This window comes from Emys orbicularis, chromosome 2, assembly GCF_028017835.1.
Source record: "Emys orbicularis isolate rEmyOrb1 chromosome 2, rEmyOrb1.hap1, whole genome shotgun sequence".
NCBI lineage: Eukaryota > Metazoa > Chordata > Testudines > Emydidae > Emys > Emys orbicularis.
In genome coordinates, this window is record NC_088684.1 from 293,114,332 (window position 1) to 293,141,985 (window position 27,654).

At 49.7% G+C, this 27,654-nt stretch overlaps 1 protein-coding gene across 1 annotated transcript in view; it reads left to right on the plus strand.

Annotated features, from left to right (window-relative positions):
• Positions 1–27,654, plus strand: part of TMIE (transmembrane inner ear) — a 76,531-nt gene that overhangs the window by 22,737 nt on the left and 26,140 nt on the right. Inside the window, exon 2 of the mRNA XM_065397678.1 lies at positions 13,360–13,477. Within this exon, the coding sequence (XP_065253750.1) occupies positions 13,360–13,477 (118 nt within the window). The remainder of the gene's footprint in view (positions 1–13,359; positions 13,478–27,654) is intronic.

Sequence of the window (27,654 nt, forward strand, 5' to 3'; positions counted from 1 at the left end):
ATTAATTTTTTTAATCGCTTGACAGCCCTAAGTTGTAATTGCTTGTTTAATGATACCCCGTATGGTTTCCAGTGTGCTAAGTGACAGCTAGGGGCGTGCGGTTGGAGGGGTTTTATTCTGTATTGAAGTAGGTTCTCTTGGAGTATTTGCTTGGCCTGTTCATGAGGTGAGCTACTTCTCTGGTGGAGTGTCCTTGTTTGGTGAAGGCGGTTTAAAGTGCGTTAAGATGTATATCCCAGACTTTCTCCTTGGAGCATATTCTGTGGTATTTGAGAACCTGGCTGTAGAAAACAGATGTCTTGGTGTGTTTGGGGTGGTTACTGGATCTGTGAATGTAGCTGTGGTGATCTATGGGTTTCTTGTATATAGTTGTTTGTTGGGTTCCATTGCTGAAGCTGATTGTGCTGTCCAGGAAGTTGATGCTAGTGTGGGAGTGTTCTAGACCAGTGGTTCTCAAACTAGGGCCGCCGCTTGTTCAGGGAAAGCCCCTGGCAGGCCGGGCCGGTTTGTTTACCTGCCGCGTCTGCAGGTTCGGTTGATCGCGGCTCCCACTGGCCGCGGTTCGCCACTCCAGGCCAATGGGGGCTGCGGGAAGCGGCGCGGGCTGAGGGACATGCTGGCCACCCTTCCTGCAGCCCTCATTGGCCTGGAGCGGCGAACTGCAGCCACTGGGAGCCGCGATCGGCCAAACCTGCAGACGCGGCAGGTAAACAAACCGGCCCGGCCGTTCAGGGGCTTTCCCTGAACAAGCGGCGGCCCTAGTTTGAGAACCACTGATCTAGAGTGAGTTTAACGGATGGTTGTTGAAGTTGGGTGGAAATCTATGAGGGAGTTTAGGTCATCTGTCCAGAGCATGAAAATATCATCAATGTAGCTCAGGTATATCATTTGGTTTTGTGGTGCATTTATCCAGAAATTCTTCTTCAAAGTTGTCATACTGGGGAGCCATCCTAGTGCCCATGGCTGTTCCCATGGTTTGGACAAAGTGTTTGTTGTAACATTGTGATGGGTGAGGATGAAAGGGATGAGTGTCGTGATGTGTTTGGGATGGATCTCTGAGTGTTGCCTATTGTATGGTAGGTATTTGATGCAGGGAGCGATGACATCATTGTGGGGGATGTTGGTGTATAGGGCGATGACACCTGTGGTGGCGAGGATGGTGTTCGGAGAGAGGTTGTTATTGCTGTGGAGTATCTGGAGGAAGTCGGTTGTGTCCTGGAGGAAGCTGGTGCGTGATTTAACAATGACCCCTGATATCTTTCTAAATGAAGCTTTTGCAGGATTATGAACACATGCAGTCTACACTAAGGGGCACAGATGATGTAATCTAGTCTCCAGGTCCTTGATCTTCTTAAGCACATGCCTAATCTCAAGCACGTGAGCAGACCTGATGTGTTTACCCTTAAACACAATAGGACCGCATGAATAACAGCAGACATGAGCTTAAGTATCTTGCTGGATCAAGGACTAAGGCCTGGTCTACACTAACCCCCAAATTCGAACTAAGGTTCGCAACTTCAGCTACGTGAATAACGTAGCTGAAGTCGACATACCTTAGTTCGAACTTACCGCGGTTCAGACGCGGTCCACACGCGGCAGGCAGGCTCTCCCGTCGACTCCGAGGTACTCCTCTCGCCGAGCTGGAGTACCGCAGTCGACGGCGAGCGCTTCCGGGATCGATTGATCGCGTCCAGACCAGACGCGATCAATCGAACCCGGAACTTCGATTGCCAGCCGTCGAACTACCGCGGTAGTGTAGACCTGGCCTAAGAGACCTGGCTTCTATTTCCTGCCATGATACTGACACATGGGCCCAGATCCTCAGCTGGTGTAAATCAGCATGGCTCCACTGACATCAACATATGTCAGCTGAGGATCTGTCAACCTGCCGCACATCTGTGGAATAGGGTAACAATGCCTGCCCCTCTAAGTGCTTCGAGTCATCCAGCTGCAGGGCGCCGTGTACAAGGCAGAATTAGGATAGTCTTCCCCCAGTGCCTGTTAAGGAGCCCCCTGAAGGGAGAATTGACAGACCGTTTGACTCCCTGGTGAAGTCGCTGTCAGATCTTGAAATTTCCTGCTGTAAAACAAACTCAGTTATCTCAGAGCACAAATTATTGATGAGCTGATGCTTGCAGTGAGACTTCCTTCTGACCCGACCCTGGCTGTAGCAGTGTGATCTGTAACTGAGCCGCTTGGCAGGCTAAGCATGAACCGCCGCTAGAGGCTGAATTACATCTAGACTAACAGTACCAGGGGGTTGTGAATTACAGGACTAAAATTCCACCCAGAAGGGTCACCAGGAAACCATGCTAGGAAAACTCAAGGCAGAACGTCACAAGAGGCAATTGTCGACCCTGCACTTCTGCTGATGTCTCTGGTCTCACTTGGTCACCTCCCCTGCTCCTAACTAATCTTTTCATCTCTGCCCCCTGTAACGGGGTGGTCACTGCACCCTGCTGGGTTCAGCCTCCTGGCCCCGCTCCCCAATGAGTCAGGGCCACGGCAAGCTGGTGGCACACCCATGCTCTTTATTCCTGCGGCCGGTCCCCACCACCAAGCTCTAACTACGTACAGATTATTTACAGGTTTGGCCTAGCACAGGCCTCAGTGGCAACAGGGGAGCAGGCTCCTGGCTCCTTCTGAACCTGCTGTCCTGCCCTGGTCTCTGCCCCCCCCCCCCCGCCCCACCTTGGACTCGCTTCCTCCCAAGCTTTTAGCCCCTGTTAACGAGGCTGGCAGGTGTGGCCAGTTTCCAGGCCAGTCCTAGCTCGTGGCCCAGCTGAAACACCCGGTCGACAAGGAATCCTGATGGCTCCAGGTCGTTGAATGTCTGGTTCGCAGCGCCACAGCGGGGCTGGCAGGCTCCTGGCTAGCGCTGCACCGTGGCCCACGCGGCTCCCGGCTCCTAGCCTCAGGGGCTGCCAGGGCGGGTCCGCGTGCTGCCCCGCCTCCCGCCCTCAGGAGCAGCTCCCATTGGCTGGGTCAGGGCAGGGGAGGAACTAGCGCCACTTGTGAGCGCTCAGCAGGCGGCTGTTGAGGGGTCACCTGGTGCACGCTTCTCCCACTGCTGCCTGGCCTCTTCTCCTCGCGTGGGTCGGCTCGAGCTGCGGCACGTGCCCTGCGGCCAACCACGGTCTGTCTGTCGGCCCATCGCCAGCACCAGGAGTTGGAGGTGTGTGTATCCCCGTCTCCGAGTGATGGGAATGGGGCTGCACCCCCATCCCCCTCACTGCATCCCTCCCCGTACCAACCCCCCTGCACCCCCGTCCACCTCACTGCATCCCTCCCCGTACCAACCCCCCGCACTCCCTCCCTCTCATTGCATCCCTCCTCGTCCCAACCCCCCTGCACCCCCATCCCCCTCACTGCATCCCTCCCTGTCCCAACCCCCCTGCACCCCATCCCCCCATCACTGCATCCCTCCTGGTCACAACCCCTCAGCACCCCCATCCCCCCTCACTGAATCCCTCCATGTCCCAACCCCTCAGCACCCCCATCCACCTCACTGCATCCCTCCCCGTCCCAACCCCCCTGCACCCCCATCCCCCTCACTGCATCCCTCCCTGTCCCAACCCCCCGCACCTCCATCCCCCTCACTGAATCCCTCCCCGTCCCAACCCCCCTGCACCCCATCCCCCCATCACTGCATCCCTCCTGGTCACAACCCCTCAGCACCCCCATCCCCCCTCACTGAATCCCTCCCCGTCCCAACCCCTCAGCACCCCCGTCCACCTCACTGCATCCCTCCCCGTCCCAACCCCTCTGCACCCCCATCCACCTCACTGCATCCCTCCCCATCCCAACCCCCCACATCCCCATCCCCCTCACTGCATTCCTCCACGTCCCAACCCCCCGGCACCCCTATCCTCCTCACTGCATCCCCCCCCTCTCCCAACCCCCACACCACCTCCCTCTCACTGCATGCCTCCCCATCCTAACCCCCCTGCACTCCCATCCCCCTCACTGCATCCCTCCCCTTCCCAACCCCCCACATCCCTATCCCTCTGTCACTGCATTCCTCCCCATCCCAACCCCCCACATCCCCATCCCCCAACATTGCATCCCTCCCCGCACCCCCTCCCTCTCACTGCATGCCTCCCCATCCCAACCCCCCAGCACCCCCATCCAGTGGCGTAGCCAGCTTCTCAGTGCAGGGGGGAACAACCATAAAAAAGGCGCCCCCCCCCTTGGCTCCTCCTCTGGCCACGCCCCTCCTTGGCTCCTCCTCTGGCCGCTCCGCGCCCTCCCCCCCTTGGCTCCTCCGGCCATGCTGCGGCCATGCTGCGCCCTCCCTCAGAGGGGTTTCGGGGGGGGGGGGGGGCGGGCGCGGGGAAAGGGGTGGCAGGCGGGTGCTGCTCGCTTCTCACAGGGGCTGGGGGGAGTGGAGCAGTGGGGCGGGCAGCAGCTGGCGGGCAGATCCCCTCTCCCCGGCAGCTTTCTGGTTCCCTCGCCCGGGCAGCCCAGCATTTTTTTCAAAAGCGGAGCCTGCCGGGCCGCCGCTGGGCTCCTGCAGGCAAGGGGGGGGGGCAGCACGGCCGGACTCCGGAGGAACCATTTGGGGGGGCGGCGGGCACGGCCGGAGGAGCAAAGCGGCCGGGCTCCTCAGCCATCGTGCTCCACGCTCAGCGCGGCCGCCTCCTGCGGCGGCTCAGGGCTTGGCGGCTGAGCACTCCGCAGCTGGCGGGCAGATCCCCTCTCCCCGGCGATGTTGGGGCCGCACTGAGCGTGGGGCGCGATGGCCGAGGAGCCGGCCCCTTCGCTCCTCTGGCCGCGCCCCGCCGCCCTTCCTCAAATGGCTCCTCCGGAGTCCGATCGTGCTGCCCCCCCCACTTGCCTACAGGACCCCAGCGGCGGCCCAGCGGGCGCCGCTTTTGAAAAATGTACTGAGGGGAAGCGGCTGCTTCCCCTGAACCCCCCTAGCTACGCTACTGCCCCCATCCCCTTCACTGCATTCCTCCCCGTCCCAACCCCCCTGCACACCCATCCCCCTCACTGCATCCCTCCATGTCCCAAACCCCTACACCGCCATCCCCCTGACATTGTGAAATTTCCTTTTTTTAAAAAGAAATTACCCTTTTTGACTATTTTGCTGCCAGCTCTAGCGTCCTGTAACAAATAAAACCTGAATTTAGCATAATACAATAAATATGCCTGTTTGGGCCTTGGAGTGAAAATGATCAGGTGAGAGAGGGTCGGGGGAGAGCAAGTGACGGGGGTGAGGATGGAGTGGGCGGAGGGCGGGGCCTCAGGGAAGGGGCGGGGCAGGGGGCGGGGCAAGGGTGTTCAGTTTTCTGGAATTAGAAAGTTGGCAACCCTAGGCTCAGCCCCAGCCCATTTCCCCTGATTGGGGCTGGAGTGGCAGGAGCTGATTAGGGCTTCCCCTGCGGCGTCCTGCCACAACCCCTCACACTTGGCTCCGTGCTACCGTTCCATAAGCTTGGGGAAAAGTTCCTACTTCCTGTGGGTCAAACAAACCCCCTTGCTTTAGCTAAACTCTTTCTTTCCAGAGAGTCAGAGAATTTAAAGCCAGAAGGGACCATTATGATCCTCTAGTCCAGTGGTCCCCAAACTTTTCAGGTTACACTCCCCCCTTAGTCCTGTCCATGCCCCCACCCCCGGAGTCAGGGCCGGGTCACAGCTCCTGGGGAGGGGGGGGCGGACACGGACACGGACAGGGTAAAGGGGCTGAGGCTAGGGCAGGGCCAGAGCAGAGCTGGGAATGGAGTGGGGCTGGGTGGTGCCCCCCTCCAGACCTTTGGGGGCTGACCTTGGCCCCGTTGCACCCCCCCCGAATATTCCTCCATGCTCCTCTAGGGGGGCACGCCCCGCAGTTTGGGGACTTCTGCTCAAGTCTGACCTCCTAGCAAGAGAGGCCAGAGAATTTAATCTGGTTATGCCTGTTTTAATCCCAATAACTTGTGTTTGACTAAAGAATATCTTCCAAAGAAAGGAATCCAGTCATGATCTGAAGTAATCAAGAGGTGGACAAGCCTTAAAGCACATTTCTTCCATCAGACTTATCACCAGTGATCCATCCGAGAAACGGACTCAAAACACAGAGCCGGCAGCTGCTCCATAATTAAGTTTGCAACATGGGTTTTGTTCACCATACAGCCAGATTTGCTACTTTGCTCTCTCAAGTCTACAAACCAAAGGAGATGGCCTCAAAAGTGGAATGTTCGATTAATTCAATCCATGGGCAGAAGGGACCATTATGGTAGTTTCGTCTGACCTGAGACGAGCGGGGGTGGTTAATGAAAAGGAGTGACCCATTGCTCCATCCATGACCACATGCTACCTGAGGGCCCCACAGTTATTGCTAGGGCTGGGGAGGTCTTATCAACTTGCCTCCTTGTCCGTATCTTAAAATTGTGCAGCAAAATTGTGCAGTGTAAACCCATAAAATCCCTCATCTGTATTTATTTAGGAGTAAATGATCCACCTCAGCTGACATTGGACTTGATATGGGAAGAGAGGAGTCTATGCCTCATGTGAGATGTCCTCTGAAATGCACGTCCCCAGAGCTCCTTACGGTGGCCACCCTCTCCCATCCTTGACAGTTTAAGAAGCCATTGGGAGGCCAGGCAGTGGAGTGAGTGGCTGATAATCTGTTCCACAGCTGGTGCAGTGTCAGTCGCTGTCCAGTCTCCTCCTCGTCATGAGAGCGAGTGTGGACACAAACCTGCGGGCACATGAGCAGGGGAGGGGGTGCGGGCTCCTTAGAATCATAGAAGATTAGAGTTGGAAGAGACGTCAGGAGGTCATCTAGTCCAACCCCCTGCTCAAAGCAGGACCAACCCCAACTAAATCATCCCAGCGAGGACTTTGTCAAGCTTGACCTTAAAAACCTCTAAGGAAGGAGACTCCACCACCTCCCTAGGTAACCCATTCCAGTGCTTCACCACCCTCCTAGTGAAATAGTGTTTCCTAATATCCAACCTAGACCTCCCCCACTGCAACTTGAGACCATTGCTCCTTGTTCTGTCATCTGCCACCACTGAGAACTGCCGAGCTCCATCCTCTTTGGAACCCCCCTACAGCTAGTTGAAGGCGGCTATCAAATCCCCCCTCACTCTTCTCTTCTGCAGACTTCACAGGAACAAGGGTGCCCATTGCCCTGTACTCATATAAAACCCACATGAGGGGATGGAGATGCTGAGATTCAGCCCCTCCCCCCCCCAATGTAGCTCTGCATACAGGCCTGTGCCTCAGTGCTCACTATAGGGTCTCGCCCTGAGGAGTAGGTATCTGTGCGCAGAGGAGCTAGACAGGACCGGTGAAGGGGAGGATGCATCCGTCCCCCAGCCCCTCCTTCCCACCCACATCCACATGTCTGACCCCATTTGGACACGGGGGTGAGAGCTTCACCAGGTCTAGGGGGAGGGGAGGGATGGGTACCTGTTGGAAGCAACATGGGCCAGTGTCAAAGACACAGGCCTAGGTGTCAGGAGACTTGCTTCCATTCTTGGCTGTGCCACTTCCCTGCTGGGTGACCTTGGGCAAGTCACGGTCCTGCTCCGTGCCTCAGTTTCCCCACCTGTAACATGGGGATAATGATCCTGACCCTCCTTTCTACAGGGCTTTTGAGAGCTACAAGAGAAAATTGTCCCTGAGGGTGGCAGAGGTAGTAGTGGGAACAAGGGCACCATGGACCAAAGTAGCATAAGTTATGGCAGACGGGGGGGCGGGGGGGGGGCATCAGCTTTTGGTTAGATCCAGAGAAACCCAGGACATCTTAGCTACAGACGCCACCATAATCAGCCGGCAGCCCGTGACACAGGGTTTCCGTTCAGTCCCCATCACCAAAAAACTCACCCCAATTGTTAGTCGCTGCATGGGCCACGCAGACTGAAATAGTCTCTAGATGTTCTTCCTCCAGCGTGGGCCTGTGCGTGTGCGCTGGGGGAGAGCAGCTCGCACCACTGCTGTGCAGGTCAGATCTGCACTGTGGATCAGGGAGCTTTCGGTCTCCAGGGCTGGTCACCTGGTGCCTTTCGCCAGCACTGCAAACTCTCACTCAGCTGTGATACAATAACGCTGGCAGCCGGCCCGCTCCAGGGCACCCCAGCTCTTGTCTGAATTAATTAAGGCGGCTGTGATTGCTTGCCACATAGATTTCGACCACAGGGGGTGCCGCACCAGCTGCTCCCAGGAATTCAAGAGCTGCTAGTGAGGTGTAAGGAAGGGTAGGCAAGGATGCTGGGTGATTTCTTAGGCTGGGAAATGGGAGGCAGATTCATTTTCTCACAGCTGAGAAGACCCACAACGCAAGAGTCCCTTCCACAGCTCTGCCAATGTATTTCAGTCCTGAGCTACAGCGCCCTCTGCTGTGGGCGTAGCTGCCCCCCCGACAGGTTTAGAACCTGATCTGCAGCACCGTGCTCTTTCAGTCTTGGACCACCTGGGCTCCTGGGGGGGGGGGGGGGGGAACCAGGATTTTTTATTGCCTGTGCCACTTCCTAGGCAATGTAGAGTATTTATATCCCCCCGACCCTGCACACACTAACTCCTCGCTTAACGTTGTAGTTATATTCCTGAAAAATGCGACTTTAAGTGAAACAGTGTTAAGTGAATCCAATTTCCCCTAAGAATTAATGTAAATAGGGAGGGTTGGGTTCCAGGGACATTTTTTTCACCACACACACACACACACACACACACACACACACACACACACACACACACACACAGTATAAGTTTTAAACAAACAATTGAATACTGTACACAGCTATGATGATTGTGAAGCTTGGTTGAGGTGGTGAAGTCGGATGGTGGAAGAGGGTGGGATATTTCCCAGGGAATGCCTTGCTGCTAAATGATGAACCAGCACTTGGCTGAGCCCTCAAGGGTTAACACATTGTTGTTAACGTAGCCTCCCACTGTACAAGGCAGCACGAATGGAGGGAGGGGAGACAGCATGCAGACAGAGACAGAGACACACACCCTGTGTGTGTGAGAGAGATGCGCATTGCCCCTTTAAGTAGGCTGACCCAACTCTAAGTACATTGCCTTTTTAAGTAGATCAGCAAGTTGAGACAGCAGCTGCTACCAGCAAGCTCCCTCCATCCCGAGCCCTGTCCTGTCGCTCTGTGGAGATGGGATAAGCGGGGGGGGGGGGGGTCAGAAGCAGGGGGGAAGGGGACACCCTGACATTAGCACCGATCTCTCCCCCCCACCCCCTGCACAGCAAGCAGGAGTCTCCCGGGAGCAGCTCCAAGGCAGAGGGCAGGAGCAACACAGGGCAGTGGGGGGAGGGACGGCTGAACTGCCCGCAATTGATCGCCTGCTGGGCGGCTGCTGCACAGGGAACTTGGGGGAGTGGGGAGCTGATGCGGGGGGGAGGCTGCCGGTCCACCCTGGTTCCAAGCCCCCACCAGCTAGCTGCAATGGGCTGCTCTTCCTGCAAGCAGGTGGCTGCCAAACGATGTTAGAAGGGAGCATTGCACAACTTTAAATGAGCATGTTCCCTAATGGATCAGCAACGTACCAGTGTTAACCGGGACGACTTTAAGTGAGAAGTTACTGTACTCTCTGAGCACCTCACAACCTTTACCCTATGTATCCTCCCAACATCCCAGTGAGGTAGGGCAGTACTGTCTCTCCCCCCCCATTGAACAGAGGGGGAACGGAGGCACAAAGACCCTCCAAGGCATTTAGGGTCTCAACTTCCATTGATTTCAATGAAAATTAGGCACCTAAGTACTTTAAGGATCTGGGCCAGAGAGACTGAGTCACTGGCCCACAGTCAGAGAGAGTCTGAGGCAGAGTAGGGAACTCAACCCTGGTCTCACAGGTTGGTGCCCTAACCAGGGGACCGTCTTTCTTCTTGATTGCTTCCCCTGAGTCCCTGTAACTGCACCAAATGAAGGCTAGGAAAAGCACTCTGGGGAAGTATATGCACGACCCCACTAGGCAGTACCTCAGGGAAACCTCACCAAGAAGAGGGTGGTCCATGCCCACCTGGCAATGACAGAGTGGCACCTGGGGTGGGGGGGAGGATGGTCCCGTTAGAGCAGCAACAGCAGAGCAAGGGGCCAGGTGCATCGTACAGCGCAATCATGTTTTCTTCACAACAGCGCGGGCTAGAAAGATAATTTATTTAAAAACAAGGGCCGAGAAGCTGATGTCATCGTGTGAGTGCAGGAGACAGAGCCCTAGCTACAGAACGTTAGTGTCTGTGCCTTCATCCAGGCTTCATTGGGGTGGAGGGAATAGTTCAGTGGTTTGAGCATTGGCTCTACGAAACCCAGGGTTGTGAGTTCAATCCTTGAGGGGGCCATTTAGGGAACTGGGGTAAAAATCTACCTGGGGATTGGTCCTGCTTTGAGCAGGGGGTTGGACTAGATGACCTCCTGAGGTCCCTTCCACCCCTGATATTCTATGAGCTCTGTACATAGCTCCTATGGGTAGAAATCAGGAATGTTTTGTGGCCCATTCTCACTCCTGGGTGAACATTTTTGGCCCCAACTTTTTTTGCTGGCAAAAAATGCAGCTTCGTCAACACCAAAAAGTGTCCCAGCTTCGTGTCAGTTTCGCCAGATTGTTTCGGTTGAGAAAAAACGCCAAGAATTCTGGAAAATGTGGAACGTTTCCTTTGGCCATTTTGGAAATGAAAGACTTGAATTTTTCATTCAACATAACTTTGGGGGGGTTCAAGCTGGCCTTTAATTGTATTAAGCAAAAACATTGCAAAACAAGCAAAACTGAAACGAAACGTGACGATGTTGTCAAAACAAAATGTTTCATTCGACCTGAAATGGAAATGTATTTGACTTTTCAATTCACCAAAAATTTCAATTTTGGTTCGACCAGAAACTCCCCCCCCCCCGCCCCCGGAATTGACAGCAGATCAAACAATCCATTATTTGCCCAACTCTATTTCTGAGACTTCATCGAGAACTCAGACTGCTTCTCTTAATGCTGGAGCGGTGGCATGTTGTAGCAGGGACCCCATTTTGAACCTTTTACCTTTGCACTGAGTGGAAGCTGTATGACCTCTGTACGGGGTGGAGAAGTGGGGGCGACGCTCTAGGGCACTATCCTGGCAATGTACTTGACTTTCAGACGCTTACAAGCCATACAAATAAATAACTAGCGAGCCCAAAACAGTGACAAGGGTTAGCTACAAAGTACATCTGCTGGAGTGTTACTATCACCAGATGCTGCCCGGTGCATGAAACTCATCCTTAGTACATCAAATATTGATTCTCTGATGGTTACTAGAACAGGGCCAGATCTTTAGCTGGTGTAAATCAGGATAGCACCACTGTAGTCACCTTACACCAGTTGATGATCTGGCTCAGAGCATTTACTCTTTGAACCCAGATATTTTAGCCCATATAATAATGCTTTCCATCCATAGATCTCAAAGCAGCTTACAGGGATAGGAAAGTATCGTTATCCCTCCTCTTTAACAAGTGGGGGAAACTGAGGCACGGGGCGTTGCCGTGACTTGTCCAAGACGACACAGACAAAGCTGGATATAGAACCAAGATCTCCTGACTGTAAGTTTCAAGCGGTGCCCATTGGGACACTCTGTCTGTCTACTTATCTGCCCCTCCCCCATCACCATAACATCGGATTAAACATTAATACAAATACCCTGTGAAGTAGTAGTATCCCCACTTTAGAGATGGAGAAATAGAGATGAAGTGACTTTCCAATGGGCACACAGCATCTGTGGCAAGGCAGGAAGCAAAGCCAGCGCTCACAAGTCCTGGATCAGTGCTTTAGCCACAAGACCCTCCTTTAACCTTAAACTCAGATCTCATGCCCTAGTCCAGGGGTGGCCAACCTGTGGCGCCGGAGCCACATGTGGCTCTTCAGAAGTTAATATGCGACTCCTTGTATAGGCACCGACTCCGGGGCTGGAGCTACAGGCGCCAACTTTCCAATGTGCTGGGGGGTGCTCACTGCTCAGCCCCTGGCTCTGCCACAGGCCCTGCCCCCACTCCACCCCTTCCTGCCCCCTCCCCCTCCCCTGCCGTGCCCTCACTCCTCCCCCTCTCCCTCTGAGCCTCCTGCACGCCGCAAAACAGCTGATTGGGAGGTGCGGGGAGGGGGGGGGAGGCACTGATTGGCTGGTGGGCGGGAGGCGCTGAGAGCAGGGTGGGGGAGCGGATGGGGGGCTGCTGATGTATTACTGTGGCTCTTTGGCAATGTACATTGGCAAATTCTGGCTCCTTCTCAGGCTCAGGTTGACCACCCCTGGCCTAGTTGTAGGACAGACCTGTCTCTCTAGCCAGACTTCACACCAAGACCAGCGATTATTAGAGCACATTAAGAAACGTAAAAGAAAATTAGTGGCCACACTTGATGCCATTGATTAAAATGTTCTACCTAATTTTTTGGTCTGCCTCGATTCTTATTTGGTGCACGGCCAGCTAAATCCTATCTGAGTGATCTTGCAGTCCTCGTGCCGAATTTCCATGGGTGTTTGGGCAGGTGAGTGGGATGCCATGTGGCCATCCCCTCTAGATTCCAGACCAACACGATGGAATAACCAACGAGGAGACTTCCCTTCGCCGCCAAAGTATTCAGACCGTGTTTTACACTGAGCTCAGTTCCCTCTTTGACAGGACTTGGGGTATTCAGCGTGTGCTGAGCCGATCCCATGCAGAACAGTCTGGGATAGTTATGTACCTTACAGTCATACTAGGGGGCGTGCAGAGGAATGGCCGCTTTTGGAGGAGCACTTTTTGTGCCCACCATGGCTGGAGGAGCTGCCGATTCTCTTCCCCCTGCGGCCGGAGAAGCTGCCTCTCCCTGCTGCATCCCCGAGGTCACAGTCGGTGGAGCTGTCTCTCCTTCTCTCCCCCTGAAGCCCCAGGGCTGGACGAGCTGCCATCTCTTGCCCCTGGCCCAGGAGCTCACTCTCCTCTCCACGGCCCTGGAGAAGTCTGTGTCCCCACTGATTGGGGGTGCCTGTGCCCTTGTTTGCTCTCCTCCTTGTGCATGCCCTTATCACAGTCATGCCTGCAAGCCTCAGTGCTTTGACATAAGGCGTTCTCATTTTCTTTTTAAAGTAAAGCTGCGTTTCTTGCATCATCCCATGACTCTGGGAGCAGGGACTTTCAGAAAACCCCCTCCACAAAACATTGCGAGACTTGCTGTAAAATCGTGAGAGTTGGCAACACTGCTGGCACGCTCAATGAAGCCCACAGTGCCGTGCCTTGCAAGCTAGCCTCAGTGCGTTGATTTAAGGAGTTCTCGATCTTCGGGCGACGCAGCTCCATGGGTGAGGCCCATTGGTTTCAGTGCTGTGGGTGGGTGACCTGTCTTCCTCCGTCACTGAAGGGTTTCTGCTGTGTTATGGTGACATTTGCAATTCATTAACCGCTCTTCTCCCTCCTCCAGGCCACCACTGAACCCCCCAAAAAGAAACCGGACCCCGTCACTTCTGAGACCGTGGTTTTCTGGGGGCTACGCCTCTGGCAGGTGATTGGAATCTTTGCCATCTTTGTCCTGGCAGTCAGTAAGTCACAATTCTCTGCCCTCCACCCCCACACTTAGGACCCCATCCTGCTCCCTTCAGAGCCAAGGGCAACACTGCCATGGGTGTCAATAAGTATAGGATCGGGCCCTTCTTCCTGATACTTTACTGTGTCCGCCTGCAACACGAGCGTGGGCTGGTTTTTCACAGACACCCATTTCACAGGGAATTAGGTGCCCCTGGATGTGCCCATGTTATGCCAGCGGTCAGCCTAACTGATCATAATTAAGACTAAGATTTAGTCATGGGTATTTTTAGTAAAAGTCATGGACAGGTCATGGGCAATAAACAAAAATTCATGGCCCCGTGCCCTGTCCATGACTTGTACTATATACCTCAGACTAAATCTCTGGTGTTCTGGGGGTGCAGCTGCTGCTCTGAAGTGGGGGCTCTTGGGCACGTGCTGGTGCTGGGGGGGGGGCAGCTTTTTATTGAATGCAGGTTTTTTTTGTACATAATTCTACATTTTTAAGTTCAACTTTCATGATAAAGAGATTGCACTGCAGTACTTGTCTTAGGTGAATTGAAATATACTATTTAAATTAAATTAAATTAAATGTCCATGACTTTTACTAAAAATACCCATGACTAAATCTTTGTCTTAATTATGATTACTTGTCTTAGGTGAATTGAAATATACTATTTCTTTTGTTTTTTTACAGTGCAAATATTTGTAATAAAAAATAAATATAAAGTGAGCACTGTACACTTTGTATTCTGTGTTGTAATTGAAATCAATATATTTGAAAATGTAGAAAACATCCAAAAATATGTAAGTACATGGTATTCTATTATTGTTTAACAGTGTGATTAATTGCACGATTTATCGCGATGAATGTTTTTAATCGCTTGACTGCCCTAATATAAAGATTAGCCAAAGCTTTTATGAGGTCATCTTTTTACCATTTTTAAAGAACAAAAAAGTAATTTAACTCCTGATACAAAACTAGCTTTACATAAATGCTGTAAATAAAGAAATCTACAGGCATGTTCCCTTTGATTATTGTTTTAAAAGTTTATTTGTTGAAAATTTTGGTTTAACAACGTTTAGATTGAAAAAAACATTAGGAAAGAAAAAAAAGTGTCTGTGGTGGGGAAAAAATAGCCCCCTTATCTCTGGTATAAAGTGTTAACTCTTTTACATAGGCTAGTCTGTGTGGGTTTTGTATACCTCTAAAGCCTTCTTTACAATAGTTTTCCGTTAGGCAAAATTTTAAAGACAATCAATTTGCAAACACCTGGAAGCAGAGGCAACACATGGGTGTGTGTATGTGTGTGTGTGTGTGGGGGGGTGTGTGTCACATGGTGTATGTCAAGAAGGCTAATGGCATATTGGGCTGCATTAGTAGGAGCATTGCCAGCAGATAGAGGGAAGTGATTATTCCCCTCTATTCGACACTGGTGAGGCCACACCTGGAGTATTGGGTCCAGTTTTGGCCCCCCAACTACAGAAAGGATGTGGACAAATTGAGGAGAGCCCAGCGGAGAGCAACGAAAATGAGTAGGGGTTGGGGCACATGGCTTATGAGGAGAGGCTGAGGGAACTGGGCTTATTTAGTCTGCAGAAGAGAAGAATCAGGGGGGATTTGATAGAAGCCTTCAACTACCTGAAGGAGGCGTCCAAAGAGGATGGAGCTCGGCAGTTCTCAGTGGTGGCAGATGACAGAACAAGAAGCAATGGTCTCAAGTTGCAGTCGGGGAGGTCTAGATTGGATATTAGGAAACACTATTTCAGTAGGAGGGTGGTGAAGCATTGGAATGGGTTCCCTAGGGAGGTGGTGGAATCTCCATCCTTAGAAGTTTTTAAGGCCCGGCTTGACAAAGCCCTGGCTGGGATGATTTAGTTGGTGTTGGTCCTGCTTTGAGCAGGGGGCTGGACTAGATGACCTCCTGACGTGTCTTCCACCCCTGATATTCTATGATTCTATGTGGCTAGACCCCCTCCCTGAGGTTAGCTGAGCCAGAGAGCCGGGCAGGGAGTGGCAGAGGCAGGAGGAACAGCTGGAAGCTGCAGGAAGGGGTCGCTGCTTTCCAGGAGGGGGGACTGCCTGTGGGGGTCGTGACTCCAGCTGTTCTGGGGTTGTGGGCCCCCCATTTCCCCCCGATCAGCAGACACAGGTCATCTGTGCCTAGAAGATCGTAAGGTGATAACAACGAGGAGTCCTTGTGGCACGTTAGAGACTAACAAATTTATCTGGGCATGAGCTTTCGTGGGCTACAGTCCACTTCATCAGATGCATGGAGTAGAAAATACAGTAGCAGGTATATATACACAGTACATGAAAAGATGGGAGTTGCCTTACCAAGTGGGGGGTCAGTGCTAACGAGACAATTCAATTAACAGTAGAATACCAAGGGAGGAAAAATCACTTTTGTAGTGGTAATGAGAGTGGCCCATTTCAAACAGTTGACAAGAAGGTGTGAGTAACAGTAGGGGGAAATGAGTATGGGGAAATTAGTTTGTGTAATGACCCATCCACTCCCAGTCTTTATTCAGGCCTAATTTGATGGTGTCCAGTTTGCAAATTAATTCCAGTTCTGCAGTTTCTCGTTGGAGTCTATTCTTGAAGTTTTTTGTTGTTGAAGAATTGCCACTTTTAAGTCTGTTATTGAGTGACCAGGGAGACTGAAGTGCTCTCCTACTGGTTTTTGAATGTTATAATTCCTGATGTCAGATTTGTGTCCATTTATTCTTTTGCGTAGAGACTGTCTGGTTTGTCCAATGTACATGGCAGAGGGGCATTGCTGGCACATGATGGCATATATCACATTGGTAGATGTGCAGGTGAACGAACCCCTGAAGGTGTGGCTGATGTGGTTAGGTCCTGTGATGGTGTCCCTGTCACCACATACGGTGATAAGTAACGGTCAGCCTGGATTTGTCAAGAACAAATCATGTCAAACCAACCTAACAGCTTTCTTTGACAGGGTAACAAGCCTTGTGGATAGGGAGGAAGCAGGGGGTTTCGGACCCTGATCCCAGCTGCCACTGCCCCGGAAGCACTCTTGGTGAGGATGCTCACCACCGACAGAAAAGTGTGGACATGCCCCACTGCACTAAATGCTGCGGTGGCTGTAAGTCAACCTAATGTAGATCGACTTGGATTTGTAGTGTAGACATACTCCATGAGGGTCTGCGTGCTGCAGCTCTGCTGTCTGGAGCTCCAGACACACACACCCTGTCGCTCTCCCTGCTCCCCCTCCCCCAAAACAGCACTTCCTCTTCCCGGAACAATCAGCCCTTCCTGCCCTCAGCACAAAGATTGAAAGGGGCCATGCTCGCTAAACTCCAACAGGGTTACACATGGTTACCAGTAGACGAACGCATCAGTGTCTAGTGGCAAGGAATGACTCCGTCAGCAGCCGCCACTGTACAGGGAGCTGCCCCCCATCCGCCCAATCCCCCCCTGAGTCCCATTGCCCCTGCACCCAGAACCCCCCAACGAGCCCTTGTGCATCCAGATCTCCCCTGCTCCCAGGCTCCCCACCAAGCTGCCTGCACCCCGATTGCCCCTCACAGAACCCTCTCATCCCACACCTGGATCCCCCCATACTAAGCCCCTCCACACTTGGATCCTGCTGCTCTGAGCCTGCCTGCCCCACACCTGGACTGGGGCACAGGGCTGGGCGTGTGTGCGAGACTCTCGCTTGCTATTGAGGCGCGCTCGACGGGGAGTGGCAGGGCCCCAGGGTGTTTCTGGGGCAGGTCTAGCCCTTGCGCTGTGGCAGGGTTGGGTGCAGAGTCCGTGTTCCTTGGGGTGGGGGCCTGCAGGGCAATCCCCCGCCTCTGTGCAGCCAGTGACCCGCTGTGCTGGACCCTCCCCTCCCATTGCCTTTCTAATGTATTGTCGGCAACGATTTCCATTCTAGTCCAGTGACTGCACGGTGACCTGCCGAGGGCTACTCCGCCATGCCATCCACTACGGCCCCAATCTGGCAAAGCATTGGTTTCAATGGGGATACTCGGGGGCTGAACTTTATGCAACTATTCAACTTATTCATAAATGATCTGGAGAAAGGGGTAAAAAGTGAGGTGGCACAGTTTGCAGATGATACTAAACTGCTCAAGATAGTTAAGACCAAAGCAGACTGTGATGAACTTCAAAAAGATCTCACAAAACTAAGTGATTGGGCAACAAAATGGCAAATGAAATTTAATGTGGATAAATGTAAAGTAATGCACACTGGAAAAAATAACCCCAACTATACATACAATATGATAGGGGCTAATTTAGCTACAACAAATCAGGAAAAAGATCTTGGAGTCATCGTGGATAGTTCTCTGAAGATGTCCACCCAGTGTGCAGAGGCGGTCAAAAAAGCAAACAGGATGTTAGGAATCATTAAAAAGGGGATAGAGAATAAGACAGAGAATAAATTATTGCCCTTATATAAATCGATGGTACGCCCACATCTTGAATACTGCGTACAGCTGTGGTCTCCTCATCTCAAAAAGGATATACTGGCACTAGAAAAGGTTCAGAGAAGGGCAACTAAAATGATTAGGGGTTTGGAACGGGTCCCATATGAGGAGAGATTAAAGAGGCTAGGACTTTTCAGCTTGGAAAAGAGGAGACTAAGGGGGGATATGATAGAGGTATATAAAATCAGGAGTGATGTGGAGAAAGTAGATAAGGAAAAGTTATTTACTTATTCCCATAATACAAGAACTAGGGGTCACCAAATGAAATTAATGGGCAGCAGGTTTAAAACAAACAAAAGGAAGTTCTTCTTCACACAGCGCAGTCAACTTGTGGAACTCCTTGCCTGAGGAGTTTGTGAAGGCTAGGACTATAACAGCATTTAAAAGAGAACTGGATAAATACATGGAGGTTAAGTCCATTAATGGCTATTAGCCAGGATGGGTAAGGAATGGTGTCCCTAGCCTCTGTTTGTCAGAGGGTGGAGATGGACGGCAGGAGAGAGATCACATGATCATTACCTGTTAGGTTCACTCCCTCTGGGGCACCTGGCATTGGCCACTGTCAGCAGACCTGATACTGGCTGGATGGACGTTTGGTCTGACCCAGTATGGCCGTTCTTATGTTCTTAAGTGCTGGGCCAGATCATGACCCATCTTCACTCCTAAGGATGTGCTGCCCTTTGGGTATATCCACGCAGCAAAGAAAAACCCGCGGCTGGCCCGTGCGAGCCAACTCAGGCTCACGGGGCTTGTGCTGTGGGGCTGTGTGGGCTTCCGGACTGGGGCTGGCGCCAGGACTCTAGGATCCTTCAGGATGGGAGGGTCCCAGAGCTCCGGCTCTAGTCCAAGCCCCGGAAGTCTGCACAGCAATGAAATAACCCTGTAGCATGAGCCTCACGAGCCCAAGTCGGCTGCTGCCAGCCACGGGTTTTTCTTTGCTGTGTAGTGTAGACGTACCCTTAAAGTCTTCCGTGCTTGACATACAATAATAATATAGACAGATATACCTATCTCATAGAACTGGGAGGGACCCTGAAAGGTCATTGAGTCCAGCCCCCTGCCTTCACTAGCAGGACCCAGTGACTCAAACTGTTCTGGGGTTGTGCTCCCTCCTTATGACCATGCACTGATCATCTCTGCCTAGAAGATAATAAGGTGATAAGCAACAGCATGAATTTGTCAAGAACAAATCATGTCAAACCAACCTAACATCTTTCTTTGACATAGGGTGACCAGATAGCAAGTGTGAAAAATCGGGACGGGGGTGGGCGCTAATAGGAGCCCATATAAAAAAAAAGCCCCAAATATCAGGACTGTCCCTATAAAATCGGAACATCTGGTCACCCTATTTTGACAGGGTAACAAGCCTTGTGGCTGGGGGGAAGCTGATATCTGTGGTATATCTTGGCTTTCATAAGGCTTTTCATAATGTCTTGCATGACCTTCTGATAAAATAACTAGGGAAATACAACCCAAATGAAGCTACTATAAGGTGGTGCGTAACTGGTTGGAAAACCATTCCCAGACAGTACTTATCAGTGGTTTACAGTCAAGATGGAACGATGTATCAAGTGGGGTCCTGCAGGGATCAGTTCTGGGTCCAGTTCTTTTCAATATCTTCAACAATGATTTAGATCATGGCATAGAGAGGACACTTATAACGTTTGCGGACGATACCAAGCTGGGAGGGGTTGCAACTGCTTTAGCAGACAGGATTAAAATTCAAAATGATCTGGACAAACTGGAGAAATGGCCGGAAGTAAATAGGATGAAATTCTATGCAAAGTACTCCACTTAGGAAGGAACAATCAGTTGCACACATACAAAATGGGAAGGAGTTTGGCAGAAAGGGATCTGGGGTCACAGTGGATCACAAGCTAAATATGAATCAATAGTGTAACACTGTCTGTTGCAAAAAAAGCAAACATCATTCTGGGATTTACAGTAACTCCTCACTTAAAGTCGTCCTGCTTAACGTTGTTTCGTTGTTACGTTGCTGATCAATTAGGGAACATACTCATTTAAAGTTGTGCAATGCTCCACTCTTACGTTGTCTGGTTGCCTGCTTTCTCCACAGCTGGCAGCCTCCCTACCCCCCCACCCCAGTGACTCCTGGCCGCCAGCAGACCCCGCGGATCAGCGCCTTCCCCCTCCTCCCCCCGCCTCCTGCCTGCGGCAATCAGCTGGCTTGCGGCGTTTTGGAGGCAGGAGGGAGGGGGGAGGAGTGAGGACTCGGCGCGCCTCCCCCCTCCCTCCCCTGCCTCCCGAACGAGGCAATCAGATGGCTTGTGGCATTTAGAAGGGAGGGGAGGGAGGGGGGAGGAGCCAGGACGCTGCGTGCGAAGTAAAGGGGGAGGAGGTGGGGGGAGAGGAGAGCGGGTCAAGGGTGGGGGCTTGGGGGAAGGGGTGGAGTGGGCGGGCTGAGGGTTGAGTCCCCCGCCCCTGGTGCTTGCAGAGTAGGGGAAGCTGCCCTGGAACCTAACCTCCCCATTTACATTAATTCTTATGGGGAAATTGGATTCACTTAACATCGTTTCACTTAAAGTCGCATGTTTCAGGAACATAATTACAACGTTAAGTGAGGAGTTACTGTATTAGTAGGAGTGTTGTAAGCAAGACACAAGAAGTAATTCTTCCATTCTACTCCACACTGATTAGGCCTCAAGTCAAGTATTGTGTCCAGTTCTGGGCACCACATTTCAGGAAAGATGTGGACAAATTGGAGGAAGTTCAGAGAAGAGCAACAAAAATGATTAAAGGTCTAGAAAACATGACCTATGAGGGAAAATTGAAAAAATTGGGTTTGTTTAGTCTGGAGAAGAGAAGACTGAAGGGAGGGACATGATAACATTCTTCAAGCAAGTACAGAAAAGGTTGTTACAATGAGGAGGGAGAAAAATTATTCTCCTTAACCTTTGAGGATAGGACAAGAAGCAATGGGCTTAAATTGCATCAAGGGCGATTTAGGTTGGACATTAGGAAAATCTTTCTAACTGTCAGGGTGATTAAGCACTGGAATAAATTACCTAGGGAGGATGTGCAATCTCCATCACTGGGGATTTTTAAGAGCAGGTTGGACAAACACCTGTCAGGGATGGTCTAGATAATACTTAGTCCTGCCTTGAATGCAGGAGACTGGACTAGATGACCTCTCGAGGTCCTTTCCAGACTTCCAGCCCCATGATTCTATCTTTATAGAGGCTACAGGCATGATTCTGATCTGAACACAGGAGTAGTCTCACTTACTTCAATGGAGTCACTCTGGATTTACTTAAGAGCAGAGTTTGGCCCTGCTTGATTCAGTCTTTCCTGTGTTTTAGAACTAGGGTGACCACATGTCCCAATTTTATAGGGACAGTCCCAATTTTGGGGTCTTTTTCTTATATAGGCTCCTATTACCCCCGACCCTCTGTCCCGATTTTTCACACTTGCTGTCTGGTCACCCTATTTAGAACGGTCACTTTTCCACTATCACAAACTTAACAGTGATGAATGCTATCGAGTGGTTATCATTAATCTACAGTCAAGTAATGGAACTTCTCACAAGAATTAGCGCACAAAGAGAACTAAGATATTGAACAAGTTGGCCATGTAAGATTCACACAGGTGCTCTCAATTCAAACACACACACACACACACACACACACACACACACGCTTATATTCTAACTGAAGCGGACTCTCGTGTCAGTCTAATACAGGACATATATTTACAGGTAAAGGAAGTTATTTAACAGGAATTCACTGGTTTTCAACTAGATAACACCTTGCTCCCATCAGTGGCAAATTGATACGTAATTGGTTTAAGCCAAAGAGGCGTAGGTGGGAATCCAGTTTAGGGGTCCACTTCTCTGATTCTGCAGAAAACCATCTCTTTTGTCTGGGAAAGCTTTTTCTTTCAGAAATAAACAGGATGGTTTGAAGGCATTTATAGTTTTTCCCCTTAACCTAGGTAATTTAATTGATCTTATGACAGTGAGAGACAATACCAGAAAAGCAGCTATTAGGATAGATATTAGGAAAAAACTTTCTAACTAAGGATAGTTAAGCACTGGAATAGGCCTCCAAGAAAGGCTGTAGAATCCTGGTCATTGGAGGTTTTTAAGAACAGGATAGAAAAACAGGTCTAGATATAACCTGGTCCTGCCTCAGCACAGGAGGCTGGACTAAATAACCTCTGGAGGTCCCTTCCATCCCCACATTTCTGGGATTCGATGACTCTCCTCAACTAGCACAGTTTAAGATCAGAACCAGAGAGATTTCAGATCTTAGTAAAACTAGCTTATGTCTAAGCGACATAATATTTGCAAATGATTAGCTATGTAATTATGTAATCTAAACACTAAAAGAAAATAGGTTGTAATTAGCAAAAAAAAGCTATGTAAAATTAGCAATGTCTCAGATCATAACCAGAGAGAGACTGTTTAAAACTTAGTAAAATTAGCTTAAATCTGGGATTTTGTCATCAGCCCATGCCAACTTCATGTCTCTTTGTCCAGGGAAGTTTCCCTCTTCTTTGGGTTCTGGGTTCAGAACAGGCTGATGGTTCCCCGGGTTAGGAGAAGGAGAAGAAGTCACAGCTTTGAGTGGGTCTGTGCAGCTATTTCTTAATTGAGCTCCGAGACCTGCCCTTTGGGGTCTTGGTTTTGCTCCAGAGCACACGGCGGGGCTCGCTGTTTTCAGCCAGGAAGACAATTCAGGGGGTGTTTCCCATTCTTTAGCTGGAATTGAGGGTCACGGGCAGCTTGGGGGGTTTGTTTAGCTTTAAACTTCTTGGATCCTAGTCTGTTTCCAGACGCACCAACTCACTGGCCAGAGGAGGATTGTAGCAAAAGTCTCTAATCTTACTCAGAGGAGGAGCATCTTTCATAGGGTGGGTTTCTTCAGGGTTTTGGAGGGGTGTCTGGGTAGAGCCTGGCCCAGCTCCTATTGGTTTGACAGTCATACCTGTTTAGCAGGTGATAGCGTTTAGCATACTGGTTTCTGACATGTGTTCCTCACAGTAACCAGGAGGTGGCAGCCTTGTATTACAAATGTGTTTCAGTTCTTATTTCAGGGGATGACAGCAAGGTGACAGTCCAACAATCCAGCTGGGTTAAATTTCAAGGATTAATGAAAAAGAACATTTCACTTCTTTCTCTCTCAGGCATACCCTATCTATCAATTTATATGGACATCAAGGCTATCCAGAGACAGGATAATTCATGATAAAATGTTTTGGAAGGGCTCTTCAACCTCTTGCTTCAGGGTTTAAGACAAGCTCTAACTAATGGACAGCAGGATGAGAGCTCATGTGAGATGCAGTGTTGGTGTAGCCATGTTGGTCTCAGGATATCAGAGACACAAGTGGGTGAGGTCATATCTTTTATTGGACCAACTTCTGTTGGGGAGAGAGACCAGCTTTCAAAGAAGAGCTCTGTATGAACTCGAAAGCTTGTCTCTCTCCCCAACAGAAGTTGGTCCAATAAAAGATATGACCTCACTCACCTTATCTGGCTAATGTGAGAGGCAGATTATTCCATATCTGCCTAGAACATAAGAACGGCCATCCTGGGTCAGACCAAAGGTCCATCTAGCCCAGTATCCTGTCTTCCAACAGTGGCCAATGCCAGGTGCCCCAGAGGGAATGAACAGAGCAGGTAACCATCAAGTGATCCATCCCCTGTCACCCATTCCCAGCTTCTGGCAAACAGAGGCTAGGGACTCTAGTTCTTTTTTGAACCCTGTTATAACCTACTGAGGGGATCTTACATCTAGTACTGGCCGTTGTCAGAGACAAGGTATTGGAATAGATGGATCTCAGCTCTGATCCACTGAGGCAACTCCTGCGTTCCAATTTTCCTTTTTATGCTATTTCATCTCTTTTATTTAATACCATTCATAATCCTAAGAGATAATCAGTCTTCACTGAGTGTAACGATCCTTTACAGGAGACCTGTCACAGGTCCTTCTGGCCCTGTAAAGAGCAATACACATTGTACAGCTTTCACTAGCAGAGGCATCACTCGCAGTAATGAACAACCACCTAATCCTGTGTCAACGTGATTCTGATTTGTTTCTATAGTAAGTCAGTACAAATCAGGAAAAATAAAGGAAGCGGTAAGTTTCCACTCACTCAAAAGCATTTGTTTCTGTGTCTTGTAGGACACATTCTTCATTGCTTTAAACTGAGCTATGACCAGCTGTAAATGTGCCCCAGTGGGTCACAACTGAGGATGCCAAATTCAGGACAAACTGCTGAGAAATAGGGCAGATACAACCCAAAATGGGTGGTTATTTTTCCATAGGATATACCAAACCAGCCACAAAAGTAAACTCTTGTTTCACCACACTGGCTAACAAGAAGTCATAAAAGCAGTTTCCTTGGGCATTCCAGTTCTTATATCACCACCAAAAACCACTGGATTCACAGATGAGTGGTCTTTAAAACCAATTTCATCAAATGAAAGGTTCTTCTGATCCCAAAGGACCAGCCACACACCCAGGTCAATATGTAACTTAGATCTTACCCAAAAATCATGCTGATGCCAATCCTTTCGTATCTAAAATCTAAAAGTTTATTCATAAAAGAAAGAAAGAAAGAAAGAAAGAAAGAAAGAAAGAAAGAAAGAAAGAAAGAAAGAAAGAAAGAAAGAAAGAAAGAAAGAAAGAAAGGAGAGAGTTAAAATTGGTTAAAGGAATCAAATACATACAGTAATTGCAAAGTTCTTGGTTCAGGCTTGTAGCAATGATGGAATAAACTGCTGGCTTAAGTCAAGTCTCTGGCTGCTTCCAAATCATTGGAAGGTCCTCAGTCCCTTGGTTAGAACGCTCCCATTAGTATAGTCCATATTCCAGAGGTTTGGGCAGGAAAGAGGCTGGAGCAGGATAGAGGCAAAATGGAGGGGTTTCCAGGGCCTTTTATATCCTCTGCCATGTGGAGGGAAACCCATTGTTCTTACTGTGGAAAATTACAGCAACAAGATGGAGTTTGGAGTCACATGGGCAAGTCATATGTCCATGCATTTCACCTAGTCATTGCAGGAAGCCGTTACCTCTCCTCCAGACAGCACGTTTACAGGACAGTCCACTCAGTGTAGATGGGCGTCTCCCATGGTTCATTGTGAGTTAAATGTCCTTTTTATGGGCCACTCAATTTGAATAGTCCCTCCAAGATGGGTGCTGGCTAACTATTTCGTGGGCATTACCCCAGGAGCAAACATTTGAAATCCAGGTATAGAGCCAATACTCATAATTTCAAATACAAAAATGATACATGCATATAGATAGCATAATCATAACCTTTTCATAGACATCTTACGTGCCACATTTTGTACAAGATTTGTTGCAAATATATAACAGTGGTTGCAACAACGATCTACACGGTGATATTTTAATCAGTTAACGTCACATCAGCTAACATTCCAGAGCAGAGCTCTGGAGAAGATTTGAAAAGAAAGGCTGAACTAAAAAATGTGTAATACACCTCTACCCCAATATAACGCAACCCGATATAACACGAATTCTGATATAACACGGTAAAGCAGCGCTCCAGGGGGACGGGGCTGCGCACTCCGGTGGATCAAAGCAAGTTTGATATAACACAGTTTCACCTATAACGTGATAAGATTTTTTGGCTCCTGAGGACAGCGTTATATCGAGGTAGAGGTGTATATAATACCTGCCTTCCCCTGGGCTTTAATTTATCTTAGCATGTGTTAGAGTACACCTTGCCTTGTCTTTTGGCTGGAGTTTTAGAAGGGGTTGGACTGACATGAAACTAATTAGAAACCTTTAAATCCTCCTCAAGACAAGGCCTCAGAAGCCAACATAAATTCAATCATTTCTTAACATAAGAGACCCCGTGCCTGCCAGAGCACTCAGCAATGTCAGTAGCAGTGTATGGGCCTGGCTCTTCTCCTCTGGGTGGGAGCGATAAGCTAACCATAGACCACAGGGAGATTGTAGATCAGCTAGGAGGCGGTCCCTTATCAAATTGATCTAGAAGATAAAAGCCAGGGCATCTCATTTGGACATAAGCCAGGAGCCTGCAAGGCCATCTCTGGCATAGGGGGCTGGTTATCCATTTTTCAAGCAGGCCAGCATGCTGTTTATGTTACACACTGGACGTTACTTGGTTCCAAAGCAGACAGCGTATCTCACTTTATAAGGCTGTTTGTGCTGGGCTCCACCTAAACCAAAAGAGAACCAGACTGCTGGCATGTACAATTAAAAAGGTTGTAGAGGATTTTTTAAAACTAAGGGCTGGGAGAAAGCCGAGCGGCACGGAGGAGCACACAGCTTGGGGGGAGACATCCCTTAGGGATGAACTGATTAAAGGGGTAACTTTATATCCTAATAAAGAGGATAGGAGAGACTTGGTAAAGTACAGGTAGGAGCTGGGGAGGAACATTCAAACATAAAAGAGTCCCAGTTAAAGAATACACCTGAAGCGACTGAATATTGAGAAACTGTACAAGTTCTTATATACAAATGGTAGAAGTCTAAATACTGAGATGTGTGAACTAGAGTGCCTGGCAGTATTGATATTGATCTTATAGTCATCACGGAAACTTGGTGGAATGAGGATAATCAATGGGACACGGTAATACCAGCATACAAAATAGATAGCAATGACATAATAGGTCACACTGGTGGGAGAAGGGTAATATATGTGAAAGAAATTATAGTCAAGTAAAGTAAGCATCATAAATGAATCAAACTGTACCATAGAACCTCTATGGGTAGAAATTCCATGCTTGAACAGTAGGAGTATAGCAGTAGGAATATACTACCGACCACCTCACCAGGATGGTGATGGTGATCGTGAAATGCTGAGGTAGATTAGAGAGGCTACAAAGGCAGAAACGCAATAGCAAAGGAGGATTTCAGCTATCCCCATATTGACTGGCCATGTGTCACCTCAGCAAGGGATGCAGACATAGAAATTCTGACACCACAACTGCTTGTTGGAGCAGCTAGTCCTGGAACCCACAACGGGAGAGGCAGTTTTTGATGTAGTCCTAAGCGGAGCACAGGATCTGGTCCAAGAGGTGAATATAGCTTAACAGCTTGGTAATAACAACCATGATGCAATTAACGTTAACATTCTTGTAGGGGGGAAGTACCAAAGAAACCCACCACAGTAGCATTTCACTTCAAAAAGAGGAACTACACAAAAATGAGGAGCCTAGTTAAATGGAAATTAAAAGGAACAGTCACAAGAGTAAATTGCCTGCAAGCTGCATGGAGACAATTTAAAACACCGTAACAGAAGCTCAGAGTAAATGCATGGATCAGACGATGGTGTAGGGAGGCGGGGGTTAGATTTATTAGGAACTGGGGAAACTTTTGGGGAAAGGGGGAGCCTATACAGGAAGGCTGGGCTCCAACTAAACCAAAATGGAACCAGATTGCTGGCACTTAAAATTAAAAAGGTCGTAGAACAGCTTTTAAACTAAGGACTGGGGGAAAGCCGACAGGTGCCGAGGAGCATGTGGTTCGGACAGAGACATCCCTTAGCGGAGGAGCTATTAATGGAGATTCTCTATACTCTAGTAAGGATGAGAGGATGGAAGATGATAAAATACAGGTAGAATCAGATGAGAAACAGCCAAATGAAAAAGAGTCCCATTCAATTACATCATGTAATAACAGACAAATAAAAAGTGACGAGTTTTTATGTGCTAATATACAAATTCTAGAAGTCTAAATAATAAGATGGGTGATCTAGAGTGCTTCGTATTAAATGAGGATAT